The sequence below is a fragment of the Suillus discolor genome (genome assembly GCF_016758755.1).
Source record: "Suillus discolor strain FC423 chromosome Unknown F5147scaffold_5, whole genome shotgun sequence".
In the NCBI taxonomy this organism is placed as follows: Eukaryota; Fungi; Basidiomycota; class Agaricomycetes; order Boletales; family Suillaceae; genus Suillus; species Suillus discolor.
In genome coordinates, this window is record NW_024541252.1 from 1,103,552 (window position 1) to 1,125,132 (window position 21,581).

The 21,581-nt window shown below is 48.9% G+C and overlaps 7 protein-coding genes across 7 annotated transcripts; 5 read left to right on the forward strand and 2 right to left on the reverse strand.

Moving 5' to 3' along the window:
• Nucleotides 1–6,311: 6,311 nt before the first annotated feature.
• On the reverse strand, nt 6,312–8,991 carry F5147DRAFT_672393 (permease for cytosine/purines, uracil, thiamine, allantoin-domain-containing protein). Its single transcript, XM_041435674.1, has 16 exons — nt 8,813–8,991; nt 8,685–8,749; nt 8,615–8,630; nt 8,547–8,560; nt 8,279–8,491; nt 8,147–8,232; nt 7,984–8,089; nt 7,742–7,933; nt 7,475–7,688; nt 7,382–7,422; nt 7,333–7,335; nt 7,205–7,268; nt 7,014–7,151; nt 6,856–6,959; nt 6,745–6,803; nt 6,312–6,695 (listed from the first exon to the last, which is right to left on the reverse strand). The coding sequence occupies exons 1-16, from the start codon at nt 8,897–8,899 to the stop codon at nt 6,463–6,465; spliced, it is 1,635 nt and encodes a 544-aa protein (XP_041298227.1). The 5' UTR covers nt 8,900–8,991; the 3' UTR covers nt 6,312–6,462.
• Nucleotides 8,992–9,987: 996 nt separating this feature from the next.
• On the reverse strand, nt 9,988–12,009 carry F5147DRAFT_811953 (eukaryotic translation initiation factor 4A-like protein; the record flags this gene model as incomplete). Its single annotated transcript, XM_041443464.1, has 4 exons — nt 9,988–10,995; nt 11,046–11,174; nt 11,234–11,909; nt 11,969–12,009. 4 exons carry the CDS (start codon nt 12,007–12,009, stop codon nt 10,357–10,359), a joined length of 1,485 nt encoding a protein of 494 aa, XP_041298228.1. The 3' UTR covers nt 9,988–10,356.
• A 766-nt stretch (nt 12,010–12,775) lies between these two features.
• On the forward strand, nt 12,776–14,242 carry F5147DRAFT_648882 (uncharacterized protein; the record flags this gene model as incomplete). Its single annotated transcript, XM_041433305.1, has 7 exons — nt 12,776–12,836; nt 12,870–13,074; nt 13,325–13,387; nt 13,602–13,627; nt 13,730–13,771; nt 13,855–14,062; nt 14,212–14,242. 7 exons carry the CDS (start codon nt 12,776–12,778, stop codon nt 14,240–14,242), a joined length of 636 nt encoding a protein of 211 aa, XP_041298229.1.
• A 494-nt stretch (nt 14,243–14,736) lies between these two features.
• Nucleotides 14,737–15,795, forward strand: F5147DRAFT_743049 (uncharacterized protein; the record flags this gene model as incomplete). The annotated part of the gene is made up of 4 exons (XM_041439575.1): nt 14,737–14,905; nt 14,958–15,315; nt 15,365–15,723; nt 15,776–15,795. The coding sequence occupies 4 exons, from the start codon at nt 14,737–14,739 to the stop codon at nt 15,793–15,795; spliced, it is 906 nt and encodes a 301-aa protein (XP_041298230.1).
• A 686-nt stretch (nt 15,796–16,481) lies between these two features.
• On the forward strand, nt 16,482–18,227 carry F5147DRAFT_308730 (uncharacterized protein). Its single transcript, XM_041429148.1, has 4 exons — nt 16,482–16,656; nt 16,713–17,401; nt 17,472–17,640; nt 17,701–18,227. The coding sequence occupies exons 2-4, from the start codon at nt 16,817–16,819 to the stop codon at nt 18,117–18,119; spliced, it is 1,173 nt and encodes a 390-aa protein (XP_041298231.1). The 5' UTR covers nt 16,482–16,656; nt 16,713–16,816; the 3' UTR covers nt 18,120–18,227.
• Nucleotides 18,228–18,644: 417 nt separating this feature from the next.
• Nucleotides 18,645–19,894, forward strand: F5147DRAFT_672420 (uncharacterized protein). The gene is made up of 2 exons (XM_041435675.1): nt 18,645–19,202; nt 19,265–19,894. The coding sequence occupies exons 1-2, from the start codon at nt 19,107–19,109 to the stop codon at nt 19,430–19,432; spliced, it is 264 nt and encodes an 87-aa protein (XP_041298232.1). The 5' UTR covers nt 18,645–19,106; the 3' UTR covers nt 19,433–19,894.
• Nucleotides 19,895–20,013: 119 nt separating this feature from the next.
• On the forward strand, nt 20,014–21,557 carry F5147DRAFT_628267 (uncharacterized protein). The gene is made up of 4 exons (XM_041432733.1): nt 20,014–20,429; nt 20,500–20,605; nt 20,674–21,184; nt 21,233–21,557. The coding sequence occupies exons 1-4, from the start codon at nt 20,201–20,203 to the stop codon at nt 21,497–21,499; spliced, it is 1,113 nt and encodes a 370-aa protein (XP_041298233.1). The 5' UTR covers nt 20,014–20,200; the 3' UTR covers nt 21,500–21,557.
• The last annotated feature ends 24 nt before the right edge of the window (nt 21,558–21,581 follow it).

Below are 21,581 nucleotides of genomic sequence, written 5' to 3' on the forward strand. Positions count from 1 at the left end.
GATTTCAATTATCATGTCTATCGATGGTGACCTTGTAAATGTGCGTGACCCTGACTTCGTGTTGGGACGCACAGAGACAGTCTGCACACGAAGGTCGAAGGCCAGGCCTTTAACCAGACTGGTACCATATTCAATGTTCCTGACGTTTGTTGCAGGTCACCCTCGAGAACCAGCAGGAGCCTCCCATCAAAAGGCAGCTGTGGATGATCGAGAATAAATGAGCATGCACCCGAAGGATTTCCTTTAGCTGTCTCGCGAGTATGTTAGTCTACGTGCTTGTTGCAATTGTCACGGAGATTAGGCTGCAGCCCGCTGTTTTTCATGTTGTTCAAACAAGTATACATTGCTGTCCGCCACAGCACACAACACGCATATTGTTGGGCATGGTCCGCAAATGTAGCCTCCCTGAATATGAGGCAAGAAGAAGAATTCTTAACCAGCAACATTGAAAAATATGCATGTCTTCAATATCCGTATGTGCTGCACCTCTGATGACTCGAGTGTGGTATAGGGAGCATTCGCAGAACAAGGCAGAGAAGGTACAGCATATCGTTAGATGCTCTGGATGCATGAATTAATATAACCCTCAGGCTACGTGTGACTGATAATATGAGAACGGGGATACTCATCCGCAATCTACGATGATGGCATGATGCTTGCCTCCTGATACTAGTATATCGCATTCTGCGAATGTTGTCTTGCGCATAGAAAGGTCAATTGAGGAAGGGGAGGGTGACGAGGAATTATGGCAACACCCGTCATGTATCTGGACATTTAATATTCTCGGTAGGGCCATGCATGTGGACCGTGTTTTTTTTGGCTCTGTTTTAAATTATGATGATGGCCGGATTTGATAGGAGATATACATAAACCAGAATTGGCCGCATCAGTCGATAAACATCCAAGGCAAGTGATATAACATGGAAGTGCTGGGTGTAGTACTGATTGCCGAGAAATTTCGACAAGCAACACTCTTTGAGATTCACGTTAGAAGCTTAGTGTTTGGGTCGCAAAATTTTGAATTTCTACTACGACGGACAAAGACCTAAGCTGTAAGAATACGATAGAGCTATCTGGGCGAAAGCGCGCAGCGCTTCCCGGTCCCGATCTGCATGCCTGTAAGAGACGAGTGAGCTGCGAATCCCACACTAGTAGGAGTCCAGCGACGCATAGAGCGAAACTCGTATTCCCAAGGTAGTAGGAGCGGATGAACTAGGTGCTTACTTTGACGAAAGCCTTAGCAGACGCGTGGCATTGTGTATCGCAGATACTCATCATGAAGTGCAGGGGTGGCTTGCAGGTATGGTGCGAGGATCTGTGCGTGTTTTCGAAGGTAGAGTTGAAAGGCGTCGCTAGCCCAGCGTCCCATGGTTTTGACTACGTCAAATGGGATGTTGCAAAGAAGATATTCCAATGTAGCGCCTATTCTGATTCCATGACCCTGCAGAGGGACCAGGCCTGCATCTGTCGCGGCTTGTGCGAGGCACGCAATGAATTTTGACTTTGTGAGGACGCGATGGCCTTTCCCATGCTTGTAGGAAAAGAGGGCTATATTTCCGGGAGGGTCGTTAATGCGGTAATGATTCTCTAGAGCTGCTACGGGGTCAGAGACACCATGCTGGTGCGCGCATGAAACATCTTCACCTGTGGGGGAAGATTTTGTGTGCGGTAAGTGGAACACGGTCGTTTGCAAACCGTTTCGGTCTGTTTTGTGTTGGACGTCTGAGCGGGTGATGTGCAAGGATGGGTCAAACCCGTTAATGCTGGGCACTGTAAAATCACCTGCTCGAGCCATGGTGTAGAAGGTGATGGCGAGGCATGCGCGTACTGCAGCAGTGAGTGGATTGTCGGCGTCAAGTTTTCCCAGGAGTGCTTCAACGAAGCTGATTGTGTATGGTTGTCGTTTCTTCTTCTTGGAAGTGGTGGGGGTAAGGTTGTTCGCTGCTTTGAGCAGCGTGACAATTTGGTCATCGTCGATGGTCCAGGGTTGACTGTGCAAGATATGCCATGCGCGCACACCATGTACATAGTTGGATACCGTTTTTCCAGAATATAGACCCGCCATGGTGGCAATGAATGAGGCGATGAGGTTGGAAGATGCTGGGGACCGTTGTGCTTCTGCAATCGACTTCGTGTCGCAGAATACGTGAAAGGCGAGGATTCCACTGCCATACAGTTCTTGAGTGCTGCGGGCCCAAGCATGTATCATTACGTTTTGTATGCGCTGGACGTCGAGATTCGGGTGCGTCAGCAGTGAGTTAGAGCTCGTCGGGGACCAGAGATGTAGACGGTCTCTGGCTGCGCAATGTGGGCGTAATGGGGATGGGAGCAGAGCGGGGTTAGCAGGATAGGCTGTAGGGGAAGAAGCCTTCAATGGCTGTTTGATAGTTTTCGTGGGTGGCAAAGACTTACTATGTTTGTGACGCTTCGAAGAGAGCCTCCCCCTCGCGTCTGAGGATGTCGTTGAGGTTGTGGGAATGATGGTTGACGTCGCGGCGAGGCTGAGCAGGTGTGGCAGTTCGGCGCCGCGTCGTTTCAGCGAGACGTTCAGCAGGGAGAGTGGGAGCGTCAAAGTCAACGAGGAACTCTTGGATTTCTGCGGGAATGTGCACTGGAGGGAGAAGGAGGTTGGCTGGTGGGTATTTCCCCCTTGAAGGCTCGTCTGCGGGGTTGTGTGCGCTGGGAACGTAACGAGTGAGGAAGGTGCAGTTGGTTGTGGCTGACAGCTTATGGATGTGTTTGAATACTTCATTGGTGGCGCGGTTCCGGCTGCAGCCCTTCCACCATCCTTCGACGACGCCACAGTTATCCCCGTAAATCTTGAGGCATGAGTTTTCTGGGCAGTTAGCAGCGAGCGTGCGAGCAAGGAGTTCCATTCCGACTGCTTCGGCCCAGCCAATGTCTCAATTGTCTCTGTCCCACCCTGGAATAAGGCGCCAAGCTCGCCACCAGCCCTTGATCCAGATCGCAACGCCAACACCCGAGCTAGCGTCTGAGTAAGCTTCAGGTTCGATGACGTCGACGGGTCCTGGGATGGTGCGGGAGACGTTGGGTTGTGCGAGAGTGCTTTTCCACCAGCGGAGGTCGTTTGGAGTGTCTTTTGGGGGGGTGCGAGGCATGTGAGGACGGTTACTACAGATGGATAGCATGGCTTCGAGGGAAACCAGGTATGCTCTCCCGGCAGGGAGAACAAAAGACACGCGAAGGAGTTTTCCGTGGAGCTGTTGCGTTTCGTGCAGGGTGTGTGCGGGTTGCTTCTCCCACTCACGGATGGCCTCCAGGTATTTCTCCTTCTTCTGTTCTGGGATGGAGACCCTGCGGGTCTCCAGATCCCATAGGAACCCGATGAACAGGGCGCATGTGGAGAAGAGTATGTCCTTGGCAAGTTCCCACGGGATGCCCAGAAAGCGAGAGAGTCTGTTGATATCGTCGAAGCAGTAGGTGAAGCGTGCGTCTTCTGGGGAGCGGGGAGAAGCAGAAGAAAGGTCAATGATTGGAAAGGTGAAGTCTTCGTCGAACTCCTCAATTCGGTCGTCGGGCATTGAGGATCCTTGATACCAGCGACGACCTCCCTCCACAAGACGACCGCCGTTCTTGGCGACGATGAGTGCTCTTGCTGCCCGCAGCTGGTTGTATTCGTTGAGGTATTTGCGCAGGATGTGGATGAAGAAGTGGTCGTCGACCCATTTGGACACGGGGCCGATGCCTTGTGAGCGCATGACGTTGGTGCCCACATCCGCCATTTCTCCGTATGATCCTGCGGCTGATGAACAACCGAAGCAGAAGCTCGTGTCGATGGCGAAGCTGTTGGTGTCTGTGCGAACCACCAATCCCGGCCATTGGGAAGGGTGTAAAGGTACGGTTCGGTAAGCTTCGGCCACGTCTCGGACGGCTGCTTGGGATCCTGGTGGAAGGTGCCAGATGAGGGTGCAAATGGTAGCGGCGGTGCCCCATGTGCAAGGGTAGAGGTTGGAATCGATGGATGAGTTGATGGATGAGATTGGGGGGGAAGGTGATGAAGGAAAGGATAGGTTTTGGACAATGCGGAATCTCCCTGGTTTACCCGGCTTGGGTATGATGGACAAGGGAGCCGTTTGGAAAGGACCAATGAGGGTTTCCGTCTCAGTTCTGGTGAGCGGGCCCATATATCTGCCAGTAGCATATTCACATTCAATAATTGCAGTAAAAGCGTCGCGATGTTCAAGAATGGATGGATTATTAGCTGGGGTGTAAGTAGAGGTGATGGGGCGTATACTACCGGTGAAACCCGTGCGCAGACTATTAGGTATATGTTTGTATCTATGTATAAGTTTGGAACTCATGAGAATGTGGTGCCAGGCTTCTGTGTGGTATGGGGTGAGGGCGTTAGAGTGTCTCGCTGAGAGAACATCCTTGAGCGCCGTGTTCCTTGCTTCCACACCCTGAGCACTCGTGTACGTGGGAACAGGAGGTGTTGATGCAGCCGTTGGGTCTTTGCCAGTCGTAGCATAGCTCGCGTCCTTCGGGGTTGACCAGGTGCCCCGCTGAATTGTGGGTGCAGCGGGTTTTGGTGTGTCCATCCCACAAGAGCTCGGTGACGCACTTGTGGATGTTGTGACGGAAACGGCCCAAGCAAAGGGCGCAGGTGGAGGAGCCAGTTTTGCCTGTGCCCGCTGGAAAAAGCTGGTTGGCGTTGGGTTGTTTCCCTTGCTGGTTTCCCAAGGGACGGCGGTATGGGTGGAAGCGTTCTTCAGACTGAGTGACCCCCACAGGTTCTTGTTTCCCGCGAGATGGGGCATTTTCCCGAGTTCGTACTTTCGACTGTGAAGATGAGAGGGCGACAGAGTTTTGGAGCTGGGTTGGGAAGGTAGGGTAACGCGGCGAGTAGTTTGGTAGCATGGGTGCGGGAAGTGGTTGAGCGGAGTTCATCCAAGTGTTGGTAGCGGGTGAGGGAAGCGAATTGTGGGTGGAGTTAGAACATTGTGCGGGAAGCAGGTGATGGGAGGTGGGAAGCGGGAAGCATGGGTGCAGCCATGGTTGAGGCAGGTTTGGTAGCATGGGTTGGTAGCAGGTTGGAGGCAAAGAGGGGAGCATGTAGCGGGAAGCGGGCAGCAAAGGGAGCATGAGCAAGTTGGGGAAAGCATATTCAAATGTTGTGTAAGTAGGTAGTGAGTTCGCGAGAGGGTGAAGTGAATCAAGTGTGTGTTAGGGTTGGTCAATGTTTGTATGGGGGAAGATGTGTACCATTTTCATCCCTTCATCTCGTTCTTCTTCCCAGACGTCATCTGACAGGCTGTTATATAGCGCATTGTTGAATAATCCGATGTTGAAACCTTGATTTAGGGTAAGACGGTCGTGCCAATCTCTGCGAACCATGCTTGCGTAGCGGAGAAGAGTCTTTTCCCCCCACGGGCGCATTCTGTGTTCGTGGTTTGTGATGAGCATGAAGAAAAGTGCAAGCGCCATCTGGTGCTTGTCGGGCCAACCAGCCTTCTCGATATGGACAAGGAAGCTGGTTTTGGCCAAGTCAAACTGCCTCCAGGAAAGATCGTGATCCTGTAAGGCTTTGTTAGAGGCTTTGAAGGAAGAAAAGGATTTCAAGGCAACAATGCCATCGATCTTTTCGAGACCTAGAGCGTCATCCACGGAGGACTTGTTCCAGTCTCGAGCCTCACGACAGCCATCAGGGCTGAAGTACCAGAGTTCAACGAACTCCATGTTCTTGACCTTTTGGAGCGCGAATTGCGAGGGACGCGGGATGATGACATCTGATACCGGTAGGTCGACGTTAAAGTCGTTGATCTTTGGTTTCTTTTTCTCGGTTTCGCGACGTTCTTCTGCTTCTGCAGCTTCTCTTTCTTCGCGCTCGCGATCTGCGGCTTCTTGGATGGCGTGTGCGTCTTCGTCGAGCTGTTGCTGCCAGAGGACGATGCGTTCTTGGCGTTCTTGGGTCCAACCATTGACGAGCTGGGCGAGGGCGGCTTCTGCGGTCAGTCCTGAGCCTACGAGGGCGGCAGTACATGCTGCAAAAGCAGGTGATTCGAAGTTCGGCTGAACTTCGAGCGACGGATCAGAGTTTATGCGAGGTACGATTACTTCCACCATGGTAGAACGACGGTGCCGGGCGTGGGTTTCGATATTAAATGAGAAAGGATGAAAGAATTGTGGGTGTTGGTTTACTTGTAGGTACTTGTGTGAAAGAAAGAAAACAAAGGAGGATGGAGAGAACGTCGACAACGACTACTAGGGAATGACAGTCGCGGTACGAGAAGAAGAGTTCGTGCCGCTTCTGTTGTTCTCACAAAGACTAAACTCTGTTCCTTCGCTCGTGCCTCGTTACGTAACAGAGCCGCAAACCAGTGGTAGCAAAGTGGTATACTACCGGAGTTTTATTATGTAATCATTTTTTGGACTACCAGGTCCATGTTTCAAAATTTCATCACTTGCCTTGGATGTTTATTGACTGTCCGAAGTCCCTTCAATCTATACGGTAGATGACTCCTTCTCTGTGGAATCGTCCTTCGATTTTGTATCCTCATCGCAGCTCGCCATCTTTTCCTCATACCCAGATACATCTATTTCCTCAAATCTGTCAGCAGCTCCAGGAACCGGAAACATCCTGCTCAATGTATAGTACACGATACTTGCAATGCCAAATCCTGTGAAGAAGGACAAGTCGAATATGTGAGTCGCAGCAGCTGGTACGGGTCTTCCAGCTGTGGAACTATGAGTACCGCAAGTAAAATACAAACTAAAGGGACGTACTATCCCCAGCGAACCCCACTACATTGATGGCAATGCCTGCCACGTATGCTGCGTACGCTCTTTAAACTCAAGTGAGCGATGGAGAGCCAACATTTCTAGTCTTCCACAGACCTGGGGTTAAAACCATAATTGTACCAATACCAACTTCCTTTGCGGGTGACGTAGAAGTCGGCGACGTTATAATGGCCCTTGCGCACAAACCAGTATTCAGTGGCCTAGAGACATATTAAGTTTGAAATAAAATACGATACAGATCCAGGTGCACTCACCATAACTCCCGCGATCGCGCTCAGGAAGACCGAGTACGCAGACATATAGGAGGAAAAACGGCTGCTGCTTGATACCAGATTCCAGGGACACATGACAAGTCCGACAATGGCTGATATATACCCGCCGCGTCTGATATTCTGTGATGAAAATAAGTACTTCCTGAAATCGATGCATGAAGTAAAGGATTTACGATGAAACGTGGAAATAGCGCCGTCAGATCACAACCCGCACTGACCGAGTTAGCGCAGATGTTCGTTCTGGAAATGGGCGGGGTACAAAGCATGAGCTATAACAATGGCTTGTGCGTTCATTACATACCCTATCTGAGATCAATCAGTATTAGATCTTCAAGGAAGTTGACATGATGCCTACCTGAGCTATAATGAGAGAGAAGGCGATGAACCAGACCTATAATGATCTTCTCGTCAGTGCAAAACAACCTTGCATTTTTCATACTCACACCAAATCGAGTGGCAGGGGATGGGTTGTCGTCCAAGAACATTCCTAGCAAATCCACTGGTGACCAAATTACTTCCCCGTAGATTGTTTGTGACGATGAGCTGACGATCACACCAAAGAGACAGACTAAACCATAAGAGAGGGGAATGGACAAGAGCTGGGAAATGACCGGTGCGGATGGAGTCTTCGCCCGTGACCCAAAATCCGGCGCGTTCCTACAAATATGGTAAGATTATTGAGATAATACATGAAAGCATAGCAGGCATACGTCGTCAATGTTATGAGGTTACTGAGGCATATACCAACACTGCTGACCATGGCCCATGCCAGTTCGGAGCCATGGATAGTCGCCGGCTGTTTGACGATCGGTCCAACACCTTTTGCCTTGACGATGCACCAAATCATAAAGATAAGACAGGCAATGGGTGAGACGATCGTCTTGAACGTGAAGAAATGACGACTGTTGCGAGCTCATCAGTAATCCCTCAGAATGAACTTCTCTAAACGTACATTGTGTGCACGGGAGGCCATATGAAGGGCAAAGATATAACCCAAAAAATGAGGAAGCACATGAAATCCCTGGTATTAGTGCCAGAGGACAAGGGCATGGAATTTGCTTCGTCGTATAAGGTATCATATCAGATCACGAAGGACCAACTCATCAAAAACTCACGGATATTATTAACACTTGGCCAGATTGCACGGAGCATCACTAAAACGCATGAACCGCCGATACTCGATTGCACTCCGTACCAGATACTGCAATGAAGTGAGTACAGCACGGCGCAGAAGACATCATACCTACCATGCCATCGCCGCTCTATTGAATACACACCACAAGCTTCCAAATATTCCGAAGCTGGCACGGTTGACGACAGGGAAGGTAACATGAAATACAGCACCCGGTCGGCCCAACAGGACGACAAACGGCGTCATCACACCATAACCAATCCAGATAGTCAGCCAGGCTTGCCACCACGACATGCCCATGACGATCATGCTAGAAGTTATCATCCAACTATCGGAGAAAACCTGTATGAGGTTACATTACAAGCTGAAGATTTGCAACTAACGTTCCGACATTGATCTGCGAGTAGAGCTTCATAAGCGTTTTGTGTCATTATGATGATTCACTACTCACCGACGTGCTCGTCCAGCTGGCCGACAAGCGTGTTAGTTGTGCAGTCAATCCAACAGATTGCAGCCCTCACAAAGCGACATAACTGAATGCAGTCCATGTTCTTTCCTCTATCGGAACTGGCAGTAGATCGTCGCTCTGAGGGACCATGCAGTAGTAAGCCTAAACTGTGAAACCTAGTAATCAGCACTTGAAACTCACCGAAACAAATTGCAGGTCGGAGGGAGCACGCTCTTCTCGAGTATGGGGAACCTCGAGCGCTTTGAGCAATTGTCTTGCAAAGTCCATCAGTTGCGATAGGTCGTAGACTCTGGGCACAAAAGTGCAAAGTACACGTATTTAACACAATCCTGTTATCTTCCCTGAAGTGTCAAACTGACTGGATGAATCTTCTGTACAGGGTAAAACGTATGCCTTCTACAGCGGACGCTAATAGATGCTTGAGAACAAGGTCGTAGATTCTCATATCATGGCGTCTCGCAGTGGCAAATGAGGTAAACCAACGGGTATCACTTTGTCACGCGCACGACGGTGACGTGAAGGTGGAGAATGCCGCTTCACGGCACCTCCCAGAGAAAAAAAAAATTGTGATGGATTTTGAAGCGCTTCATGCTGGTCAAGAAGATGAAACATAGCATTAGCCGGGATCCCAAAAATATTGCAGCGGTAATTGCTAGGGTGGAATAAGCGAACGAAGACGATAGGGTCACCTACTACTGGCTATGGGTCTGATCTTGGGCCTTAAAGTGGGGATGGGTCATTTTGTGACTCATGCCAAGGGGAAGAGTCGAGACTCGAGACATCCAAATTTTGCTAGGGAATGCAATCCACCTTAAGCACTCTGGTTGAAGTGAGATAAATGTACTTACCTCTCATCCCCCGAAACAAGACGTCCACATGCAAAGTTTGCGAGGCAAGTCGTGCCCGTCCGGCCCGCGGGACATACTTACGGTGATCAACCGTAGCTAAGTGGTCTTCTATCCTGAACAGTACTCGGATGCTGGTCGGTAGCTCCCAATCGAGATTCAAGGACTTATCTTTTGTACACGCGCAAGCAATCTGTCGATAACGTTGTCCTGGGCAGGCTGGGCAAAATCGATAGAAGAACTTGAAGTTCAGACAGTCATTCGGCAATCATTATTGGGACTCTACTGTGACTAGTGACGAGTCTTACTAATAGCATCTTCACGAGCACCCACTGTGGTAATCTCTTTCTACGGGTCTGGACTCTGCATCGGGAATTCAAAAGAACGCGTTAACTCGTCAAACTTGGGGAAGGAGTTGTATTGTCACAGTACCGGTAGTACCAACAATGTCTGACACAGAACATGGCGCCAGACAAAGTCAAAACTACATAAACATACCCAACCCCAACCCCCCACACCACACCAACCTCGCCTCACCCACCAGCCCAAGACCACCACCCACACCATTCACCAGCAGCAAAAAAACTCGACTCCCGATCGGAGTACGTACGTAGGGACCAGACTAGGAGCGTAGTATAACCTAATATGATATATATAATCGGACGCGTAAAAACAGACGTGAGAAAAAAGGACGGAGCGCAAGATGTGACGGGTGCTAGAGCAGTGAGATGGATGGACAGGCGATGTGGAACAAAGGGAGACACGACCCCTGGAAATACGAGATGTCGAGATGACGGCTGACGATAAAAATTGAGAATGATGTCCGAGCGGTGATGGTCTCCTCCCCCTCCCTCCTACACGAAACATAAAAGAACGAGCTCATCGTGTAGGAGTACCGTTGCGGTACGCTGCCTGGTTGGTATAACCACCCCGCTGAGCTGGCTGCCCTTGTGACGGTGCAGGCGCTGCGCCGTTCTGGCGGCCGTTGCTTGAAGTTTGCTGAGAAGGTGCCTGCTGTCGCTGCTGCTGAGATGATTGGGGCTGAGGCTGGGGTTGGGGTTGGGACTTTTGCGGGGCAGGCTCCTCAGTAGCGCTGGGTGCGACATAAAGGCCCTTATCGATAGATTGGGGAATTGGCTGAATCTCGGTGCCAAGCTCCTGCTCAATGCGATATAGATTGAAACGGTCCTCATAAGTGACCAGGTTAATAGCAAGACCCAAGTGCCCGAACCGACCGGAACGACCAATGCGGTGGAGGTACGTCTCCGAGTTCTTGGGGAAGTCAAAGTTGATTACAACGTTGACTGCCTGGATATCAATTCCTCGGGTCAATAAGTCTGAGCAGACGAGGTTGCGGCAGACTCCATTGCGGAAGTCATGGAACACGCGATTACGATGTGACTGAAGCATCTTTGCGTGCGAATAGAAACATGAATAGCCGAGGTCTGTTACTTTCTTTGCGAGTAGCTCGACGCGATTGGTAGAGTTACAGAATATAATGGATTGGTTGATTTGCAACTGGAGATGGATGGTCAACAAGGCAAGGGGGTTGGTGCGCGGGAACTTACTTTAGAGAAAAGGGTGTTCAAACAGTGGACCTTCTGTCGCTCCTCGACATAAGCGTAATACTGCGTAACACCACGTAAAGTGAGCTCCTCCATAAGATTGATCTCATAAGGGGTTCTCATGCGTTTGTCCTACACAAAAGAAACATGTCAAACACTAGTAGCAAAGGCAATACCCTGGATGAGCCTACCTTGAAATCCTTCACCATCATAGGGAAGGTTGCACTGAAAAGCATGACCTGACGATCCGTAGGAAGGAAAGAGAGTAATTGTTCCATGACAGGAGTGAACTCGGGCGACAAAAGTTTGTCCGCCTCGTCCATGACGAACACAGGACACTCGCTGAGATCAGCAACGTTTTTGCCTGCTAAATCCAGGATACGTCCCGGTGTTCCAACGAGAACATGAACCGTCTCTGATAAGCGCATAATATCATCTTTGAGGGTTGTGCCGCCTGTGGTCACCATGACCTGGATACCCATATGTTTTCCCAATATTTTACAGACCTGGGATGTCTGGAGGGCAAGTTCGCGAGTAGGGACGAGGAGTAGGGCTTGAATCTTGTTCTTGCCGACATCAATTTGCTGTAATGAGGGTATAACGAAAGCAGCGGTCTTGCCTGTCCCGTTTTTAGCACGAGCAAGGATGTCACGTTTGGTGAGGGCGACAGGGATGGCTTCTTCTTGTATAGGCGATGGCCTTTCGAAACCTGCTTCAAAAATGCCCATGAGGAGTTCACGACGGAGGAACATGTCCTCAAATTCAGTTCCTTTGGTGTTTGTGACGTCTTCTGTTTGTGGGCGCAAGTCTTTTGGTGGTGGACGAAGACCCGCCCTCCATGAAGCGTCAGTGGGAGTTGCGGATGAGCTACGAAATCAAAATTGCATTAGAAAAAGATAGGTTAAAAACAGGAAAGAAGAACATACGCGGTGGATGTAGATGTAGATGGTCTTGCCGATTGAGACATGTCCACGAATTGTTGTTAACGGTCACGGAGAGTAGATATTGGTAGTCGCTATTGGACGATGTAAAAAGGCAGGGCTAGTTTTATCAGCCACGCGTCTTGTACTGAGGTTTAGTATTTGTGGATCGGTAACTTCTTTGTTTCTTGATCACGCCAAAAATGAATCGACAGGCTGACGATGAGGTTGTTGAAGGCTTAAAGGCTTGAAGGACGTTTGGGTTGAGAGTACTAGTTGGTCGAGTGCAAAACAGTTGGTTTCAATCCTACAAAGCCATTGAATTCAAGGTTTCCCGTTTTCTCACGACCCGCTATTGGATCCGCTTTACCTCTTGCACCTGCCTGAGCCAGGGTCCTGAACAACGTTAAACTCGCGTGACACGTCGGCCCTCGTAACGTAGGAAGGGCCTCTTAGTGACACGATTTTTCATCCCTAGGTCTCAGAATATCCGCTCAAGACTTTGTTGGCAGTCACAGAAGGTGTAACAATTATTTTGCGGTGGCCATGCTGACTATTCTATGATTGCAATCAACTTGAACTCCCTTAGTTTGTCACGCCCTCGTGTGGAGGTACGTCAGATGAACTTGCACGTGTTGACAAGCAGCCGGTTCATTTCCAGACTCGGTAGGAAAAAAAAATCTCAGTGGCTGTGGGCCACGTCGAATAAGCATCGTTTTCGCAATGAATTCGATATGCTCTGAACCTAATCAAAGTATGGCATAAATAATGTGCCAGGCAGCATCTCGCATGCATTTGAGTTGACATCCAATCATGACGGTGCCTACCTCAATTCTTTACGCTCTCACAACATATAGGACGACCGTGAAACGGCGTGCGTAGTAGGTGCTATTCAAGCCTCGTGCAGGGTGCATCCGAGCCGGGACCCGCCTCTACCCTTCAAGTTCCGGACCGATAACGTACTTGGCGAAACTTTGCAAGCCCATCAGCACCCATGTCATACCTGCAGCCAATCTCAGAGTCACCCCAGGTGAAGTTCCAGTCCCAAAACTACCTCATCATTCTTTGAAGAGGGCCGATGGAGATATCAAGAAGCTGGGACTTGAATTAATGTAATAGCAGGTCCGGCAAGGGGAGGGCGGCCATTTCGTGATCGCAAGCGAAATGATCTTATGGAATTATGTCAACAAAAAGGAGCAAGGAGGCTAATGTCAAAACGAAAGGGATTACCTTATTTCTTGCGCACGCGACGGGTTGAACTCTGAATGAAGTGAGTACCGTGCCGGTATACATGGTAATCTGACTATCCATTATGTATTAGATATAGGAACCTACCATATGATATCTATCAGCTGCCTGTAGCGTCATAGATGAGATATGGTCATACGGGTCAGTGCGACACGGGGACCAGACAGAATCTCAGTGGTAGGTGTGAGAGGATGCCTCTCATTTCTGCTTGACTGGAATTAATCAGCAGCAGTTGATTGGACTGACAATATTGCGAGAGACAGTGCAAACTTTCACATCAACTACATGCCGGAAGAAACATTCGCGTTACCCATTCAACTCCATCTATTCCATGTCTCCATTGATGAATCACGACAAAAGAATGGCTTTTCTTCCTGCACCCTTGTTGCAGCAGGACACTCCTTCAGAGGTTGCTTGGTGTGTGCCACTTGCGTTTCAGAGACCTGTTGGATCTCATGATAATTCATGAATTTTTGGGCCTTGTTTTCCTCGTCGACCCAATGATCAATACATGCCTAGGACTTGCGGGATCACACACAATTCCCGGTTGTGGCTACCTTGGTAAGGCGCTAATAACTTTTGGCCGTCACGGTGTTTAGATTACGATCATGATACTCGCGTCGGAGTATTGACCATGATTGTAGGTAGGGCTCCTGACATGCTTCAGCTCTATGTTGATTTTGGACTGCACGAGGATGGAAGCGGCCATATTGGATTAAAACACCTTCCGTCCACGAGGCGCTCATCCTTGCCGACCCGGGAGCCAGCCACGAAACTTGATGGAAAGGCTCGAACATCGAGTTGCTTTGAATTATTCCTAGGATTCGCTGCTAGAATATTCAAGGCCGGAAGGTAAGACAAGATTTACTAAACTATGAGATAGTCGTAAAGAAATTTGGGAAGGAGTGTGTTTGACGCAGGCCAGTAAACGGCATCCATCACCATCAGTTCGTTGTATCCCATCTTGAAACATTTCCATATTTGACATAATTGCATACCAGGTACATCATTACCTTACGGAACGTCATTTGATTGCTATCTGACTGACTATCCGCACAGCACAAATTATGACCGACTTTCTGCACAGGAAATATAGTGTTTTCTCGAGAGCAGGACTCTGACATTTGTGCATGAATTCTTCGAGGCTAAGCGTTTTTTCAGAGGTACTATGTTAATCAGTTACATTGCGTTGTCAATGAGTGTATGTCATTTTCTGCTGGCAGATTCGAGGCATTAGACCAGCCACATATATTATATCCATAATTGCTAGTGTCAAACTTATAACGTGATGTGACAACATTAATGTTGTAGCGCCTTGGGGCAAACGCAAGTGGTTATGAATTACTGAATTCACCATGGCAAAGCATCGCGCCGTAATCATAGTCTCCCCTGATATGTAAGAAGATCAATCGAAGACAGTCGTTTCTTCCGTAATCGTGTGAATTGGCAAAGTCGCATCAAGATCAGAAGCCGCGAGACTCCAAAGCCGTCGTTTCTCCTCCTGCAAATCGCCGTGTGCCACAGTCATGGGTCCCACGCCAACGTCCAGAGATGACCTTACCAGCCGTGTCCTCCCACAGATGATTCTTTCTGACAAGTCCAATCCGTTAACCAGACCATATAGCCCCTTGTCAAGCGACCTCACGGTCGCACAAAGGGCGGCGGCAAGGTTCTCTGTCAGAGGCAATGCGATCGGTAGGTATAATCGAGTCAAGTGTACCGATCTTCACATCAAGCAATTCCTCAGTCACTGGAGGCTGCGGCAGCCTTGGGATCGAAGCAGCACGTGCCCTGCTGGAGCATGGCGCGTCGGGTGTGTCACTATTTGACGTCAATCTGGCGCAAGCCCAGGATATTGTTGATAGGTTGCGTTCTGATTTCCCATCGGCAACGATCATTACGAAGAAAGTAGACGTCCGCGATCAGCAGGTCGTTCAAGCAGCCGTCGCCGAGACTGCTGACGAGCTCGGAAGCTTGGATATTCTCCTGTGCTTCGCAGGTGTGGTCGCTTGTAACCACGCCCTTGATATTGCTCTTGAAGAGTGGAAACGTACGCTTGACATCAATACGACAGGAAGCTGGTTGTGTGCCCAGGCAGTGGCAGAGTAAATCAACCCCGTTTAAACTCGAAGCCCACCTCCTGACAGTCCAAAGACAGATGGTCCAACAAGGGACAGGCGGTAGCATCATCTTTACAGCATCCATCTCTGGCCATAGTGTCAATTTTCCCCAGCCACAAGTCTCATACAATGTTTCCAAGGGCGCACTCCTACAGCTAAAGAGTTCTCTTGCAGCCGAGTGGGCTCGGTATGGCATCCGTATCAACAGCATCAGCCCAGGGTATATGGACACAATATTGAATGAAGGTGAAGGACTTGAAGAAGCTAGGAGACTGTGGTACTCAAGAAACCCGATGGGACGCATGGGGGACCCGAGCGAGCTGACAGGTGCTGTGGTGCTCCTCTGCAGTCGTGCGGGGAGGTACATCAATGGGGCTGATATCATTGTGGATGGTATGGCCTGCAACCTAGGTTCGAATGGAAATGCTTAACAAATGTTGTTCAGGCGGTGGTTCTGTTTTTTGATTGCCAGTACGTGACGATGTTCGAAATCAGATTATGGAGCACATAACATGAATCATGGACGTACCGACAACCTGGGAATGTCACTTAAGGGGAAAAGAGCGGGTTGCATAACGATGGTCATTGAAGAATGTGAAATACGAATATGTTTTGAGGTCGTGGCGTTCTGTATCACGGTCATCGTCCGAAGCATAGCAGATTGAAATCAGAAGTCATATGCGCCAGCAAGGTGGCGCTGTGAAATTGAATGGATTCGCTGACACCGTCACTGTGGAGCTGGACCAATTTAATAGTCTCGAAGATCCCTTACCTACCAAAGCTCCACCATAAGAGTTATTATGAAAAGAGAAGGTGGACACATAAAATTGTGACAACCGCCCACACGCGGTGCGGATCCACCTGTACTTGAGTCTCCATAGTCAGTGCTTGATAGAAGGAACGCGGTGCTTTCCACCTGTATTTTATACAGGATAGCGTATTGTGTACATGTTTTGAGGATAATTCGGCCAGGGTCTCGATGGTGCGAAGCCGGTCCAGACTAAATCCAGACTGTTACGAAAAGAGCATAAGATATACCAGAGATAAGGATGAAAGTCTCGAAATGAAGGAACAGAAGGACATGGGAAACGACGCGGCGACCTAAATGGGTTGAAAATCACTGCAAATCAGACGACGAGGAACGAGGCGACACTCATGTGAACAGTTCAATCAGACGTGGCATTTATCACGATTCCTTGTCATGCGCTTTGAATTTCCGCTGCCTGCCCCGTCGGGATTAAGCGTGAGCGCCAACGCGCGCCTGACTTCATGAATTTAAACTCTCGGTCTCCCTTCTTCTTACCAACCACACATTCACCTACTTAAGTAAGTGCCAGCTAGCAGGAATCATATATCTGTGTGTGCTAACAACGTTTTCTCAGCGACATCGCACAGGTCCTATCTGACGGTGATCTTGTCGAGTCAACACACACTCTTTTGAAACCGACGCTCGTTACACTTATATCTCGGCAGTTAGATATCGGACATGTTTACGCCTCCCCCGTCGCCTTTCCCATCCAAAAGTTCTGAATTGTCCGAGCTGGAAATGACTCACGATACCCCCACACACGCTAACCCATCTGCGTTCCCCACACATTCATGCCAATCCAAACAAAAATATACCCTTGCTCTTCGCTGGACGATCATATTGGTACCAATAACTCTCATCGCAATTGGCGTGTCCACGCGATTGTTTATTCATCCAACATCGTTCGATGCCCTTTCGCCAAACTCAATCCACGAGTGGAAAACGTGGTCCAAAAGCTTGACCGATTGGTCACTGCATGAGAGGCACAAACCTACCGAGAACTCCCCATGGCTCGCGATAGTACCTGGCACAAACGCGTCACCTGTCATCAAGAGGAGTACACTTTCGGCCACCCCTGCACCCACCGTTCCAATAAATCCAACTTTGCCAACTCCATTCCCCCAGCCCTATGACACAACTTTGTCGCCAAATTTCTCCACCACATCCTGCTACAATTTCTTCCTTAATATGACACAGACGGATGCTTTGCGATCTTGCCGCCCTTTCTCACTCTTGCTCACTCGCTCTCAAGCATTTATACAGGTGTGTTATTTACTAGATTGCATCCTACATATTGTTCAACATCACTACCTCGGTACTGTCCCACAAGCAGAATCAAGATGATATAAATGCAACGAACATAGATATTTGGGGAACGTGCAACACTGACCTCTCCTCAAGTCAATGTGACCTAAACATGGCGTGGTTTACATCGTCACTACGTTCTTCATGCGCTACCGATTTGAGTAACCAAAACGCTATGGCAGTCAGCGCACTGATAGGTATGATATGAATAATAGTGATGCCGAGTGGGTTTCCTGACAATGAAACACTTCACGCAGGTCTTCAAGCATTTGACTTGATGCGGCAAGCAGCGTGTTCCGTGGATCCTGTGGCAAATGCATATTGTTATGTCGAAGCTGTGGCGAGCTCTGATGCCTCCAGCTATTATTTCTACCAGCTACCCCTCGGACAGGCACTGCCCCAAATCACCAGCGGGGCATGTAACTCTTGCACCAAGAGTCTCATGTCAATGTATTCAGCTGCTCTGAGCAGTGCAAACGCCACGAGCTTGACAGGATTGCAGGCTACGTACGGTGACGCGGCAACCAAACTGAACAATGTGTGTGGATCGCCCTATGCCCAAACTTCAACTGTGGCGTCCTCGTCAGCGCCGCCGAGCGTTGACTTGACCAGCGTGGGAGGGACCTGGGCTGTGCTGTTGGCTGTGGGTGTACTATCGACTTCAATGTCGTCATAGGGTCGATTTGTTACCTGGGACAATTTATTGGCTGATCGTGTTTCATCGATTTTGGGGCTATTTGGTTTTCGTTTTCTTTGCGGATTTACTCACATGGGCGTGCGGGCTACCACTCTGGACTTTGTTCATTCTTACTACGTTCACAGCGTCAATTAGTATCCTACGGTCAACCGCTGTGTATCCAATACCTTTTCGTGTGTACCATTAAATTTGAGATGATGAACCATTTCATTTTTGCGGTGATCGGTTGTATATGCTTTGTGTCACAGCTTTGTTCGGCATCGGATGTTCGTTCCGCTCTTGTAGTGGATCTAGATTCGTCCCTGGCTTCAGGTTATTCCCCCTTGTATTTACAGGCCCGTACAGGCACAGTAGAAACCACGAATGGTGTGAGTTTGCTGAAGGTTCAAGGGTTTTGATTGATTGTTTCTTTTTTGGCACAGCAATCATTGTCATACATACATAGTTCCTGGGACTGGTTTCGGCATCAATCATCATGTTGTTTCTTTGTCATGTCATTAATATTGTGGTTTTAGTGGTTATTCCTCGTCCCGGATCATGTTGTAGGTCGCTGTCGGACTTACTGATCACTGCACCCGCTGCCATTCTGCTCTCGAGCGTTTGTAAGCGTCCCCGCTCAATGCGCTTGCGAGTATGGACACGAAGGGCTGCCATTTGACGCTTGCAAGGTATCTGGACGATGCTCATTGCGCATGCACGCGCTTCGCAGATCATCCATCTCTATTCCTATAAACCAACTGGGCAGCCAATTGGTTGGTTTGGTGAAGAGGGCTCTCAATGGGTAACATTGTGATTAGACCGCAGGATTCCATAGAACTTTACAATTTGTTGCCCCAGGTCATGATGAGCTGCGAGATGTGATGTGTGTGCACAAGCCTTCTCTCCAGTGTTTTTTTGTCAAAACTCTCATCGACTTTTTGATTGTGAACAATCCTTGGTATCAGCAATGCAGAGTCAAATATATGAATGACTTGTTCAATATGTGTGATGGTGATGTGGATACTGGTGTTCCGCGAGTGTTGGAGATATGTCGTAAAGAAGCGAGGCCATCGTTTCACGTCGCTGATGCGCATAATATACTTTTAGCAACCAAAATCGCAGAGGCAAACACAGCCAACACTCACAGTAACAACGATTCAACCTTGGCTGTCGGCAATTTGGTGTGCCTTTCGACGGCCCATCGATGTCGACAGTATCTCAAGATCTCAACAAGAACAACAGGCGAGTGGCAAAGTGTATGTCCCGCTTTGACGGACCCTACAAAGTGGTGTCAACCAACTGTGTATATGTGAAAGGTGCCGGTTCCAGTTGGGTTCCAGAGTGCCCGGAAGGAGCCGGCACCACACGTCCAGCTGAGCGAGAGTGTTCGGCTCTTCGTTGTTTCTTCTCTGTTCCACACGTCCTAGTCGCTCGTACCTACAGTCTCCTCGCTCGTTTCTCGTATTTTCGCCCACCCTCCACTCCCATTATCGTCACAACTATAATCATATTCATGTCATATTGGATTATATCTCGAATACCCGTACATGCATACCTGTCATCGTATCTAGCTATCTTATCGCATATAATGGTCATCCGACAGTCCGCCTGTCGAGTTTGTTTCCCGCCCACCCGGCGGCAATCTCGTCAGCGTCCAACGCTCGGCACGAAGCTGGATATCTCTTACACTCTAGATCTACCTGAACATACTAGCATGAGGATTAGCCGACAACCATCACAAGGGTCCTGGGATGCCCGGAGGACCGTGGTATGGCAGTTGCAGCCTGTGCAGGGAGGGAAACGTTTCCGCGACGACTTTCATCAATTTCCTTTTTGGTTAGACCCACGTGAAATTTTAATCCAGTGCCATTACAACTGCTGTAATCTCGCCTTGGCACACGATACTTAACTTCCATTCCCGAACAACGACAACGGCAAGCTGGTGCTGCTGGTCTTATACGTCCTTCCTTCAATACTTTCCTAGACCCACTGCTACGACTAAGATTCTGTGTAGCACTCTATTGTCACATGTGCACTGCCCCCTTTTCTACCTCCCGTCCATTCCTTGTGACCAAACAGCTATGTTTCACTCCCGTCTGCGGGTGCGTGTTGGGCCATCGATGGATCAGCTTGTTTGTATCACAGACAAAGTGAATAGCGGAAAGGCGCACGACATATCTTCGGAATTGTTCGAAGGCAAGGTCGCTATCAACATCAAAGGTTTCACCAATCCCCGTGGCAAAGAGCATTATGCGGAGTACTTTGACCGAGAAGATAGGAAAGGGATCACGTGGAGTATCCAGGTTCAGGGTGAGTCCAAGCATTGCTGTACTTCGGACATTGTTCGTTTTATCTGATGGCTGTGTGGTAATTATATCAGGCCGGTTCCTACAACCGACTTCAGCAGATGACGTTATGTTTGGAAATACGTTCGACAAACGTTTAAAGCTGCCTTGGGGTGCTGGTGTGGCACTCAAATTCATGAAGTGAGTATGCTGTTGTGTTCGTTCAGAATTGGACGTACACGGCGATAGGAGCTAATAATAATTGTTAGATTCGTCGACCCTACCTTGGAACATGACTTGCTGTCGGACACGAAGCCATGGGCCCTTTCACCACTGATCGCAACAATGCCCCATTTTGTACACGAAAGAATAGACGACATCCGGGCTTCGCCCCTGCTAGAGAACAGACGGTCAGAGTCCTCGTTTCCACCCTCACGATCAATAGGCGAGGATACCTCGCAGTTGCAATTTGCCATTGCGTCCTCGAATTCTTCTAGCTCTACGTATTTGACCCCATACTCGTCCAATTCTACGTTTGTGACACCATCCCCGTCATTGTCAGTTGCCTCATCTTCATCTAACCTCTCGAGTTTTCCGAAGATGCCTGGTTCATTGGGCGTCTCGTCAAATAATTCTCTTACGTTGCCTCTTGAAAAAGCACATATGAAGAAGAATAAGAAGAGGCTATTTGATCGTGCGCTGGATCTACGGACTACAAGCGAACGCAGGTCATACTTTAGCAGTCCTCAACATCGACAAGAGATTGTATTTGGACCTGAGGTATTGTCGTTCATTATTTTAACCATTGTCTACTGACAGCTCCTTTAGGATCTGATCACGACAGATTTTTGCTATGGGTATCTGCAATTCAAACCGACTCTTGCCTTGAGGATTTCAGGTGGCATGACATTCGACCTCATGAAGTACTGGGATAGACATCCTGTCAGGTTTGTTTGTTGCAAACGGAGAAAGCCAGAAGACGGAGAACGCAGTGACGGGCAGCCCACGGGTGACTTATATTGGATTGTCTCGATAGAAACTGCAGATGAAAGCGATATACATCAGGAAGATTCAACGCCAGGACAGGGTATATAGACGGGTATTTCTAAATCATATTCACAACTTGTATTATTGAGCAATAGACACAACGGACAAATTTTCTACTATCATATGGTTA

What these genes read in the sequence shown, in the direction of transcription:
- F5147DRAFT_628267 (XM_041432733.1), top strand. Translation starts at nt 20,201, where the DNA reads ATGTTTCACTCCCGTCTGCGGGTGCGTGTTGGGCCATCGATGGATCAG. An exon ending in GTGGCACTCAAATTCATGAA is followed by an intron (nt 20,606 to 20,673) that starts GTGAGTATGCTG and finishes AATAATTGTTAG; the next exon opens with ATTCGTCGACCCTACCTTGG. An exon ending in AGATTGTATTTGGACCTGAG is followed by an intron (nt 21,185 to 21,232) that starts GTATTGTCGTTC and finishes CAGCTCCTTTAG; the next exon opens with GATCTGATCACGACAGATTT.
- F5147DRAFT_672393 (XM_041435674.1), bottom strand. Translation starts at nt 8,899, where the DNA reads ATGGACTTTGCAAGACAATTGCTCAAAGCGCTCGAGGTTCCCCATACT. An exon ending in TGGCCTCCCGTGCACACAAT is followed by an intron (nt 7,934 to 7,983) that starts GTACGTTTAGAG and finishes AGCTCGCAACAG; the next exon opens with TCGTCATTTCTTCACGTTCA. An exon ending in AGTGGGGTTCGCTGGGGATA is followed by an intron (nt 6,696 to 6,744) that starts GTACGTCCCTTT and finishes ATAGTTCCACAG; the next exon opens with CTGGAAGACCCGTACCAGCT.
- F5147DRAFT_672420 (XM_041435675.1), top strand. Translation starts at nt 19,107, where the DNA reads ATGACTTGTTCAATATGTGTGATGGTGATGTGGATACTGGTGTTCCGC. An exon ending in GAGGCCATCGTTTCACGTCG is followed by an intron (nt 19,203 to 19,264) that starts CTGATGCGCATA and finishes GCCAACACTCAC; the next exon opens with AGTAACAACGATTCAACCTT.
- F5147DRAFT_308730 (XM_041429148.1), top strand. Translation starts at nt 16,817, where the DNA reads ATGTTTACGCCTCCCCCGTCGCCTTTCCCATCCAAAAGTTCTGAATTG. An exon ending in GCTCTCAAGCATTTATACAG is followed by an intron (nt 17,402 to 17,471) that starts GTGTGTTATTTA and finishes TCCCACAAGCAG; the next exon opens with AATCAAGATGATATAAATGC. An exon ending in GGCAGTCAGCGCACTGATAG is followed by an intron (nt 17,641 to 17,700) that starts GTATGATATGAA and finishes CACTTCACGCAG; the next exon opens with GTCTTCAAGCATTTGACTTG.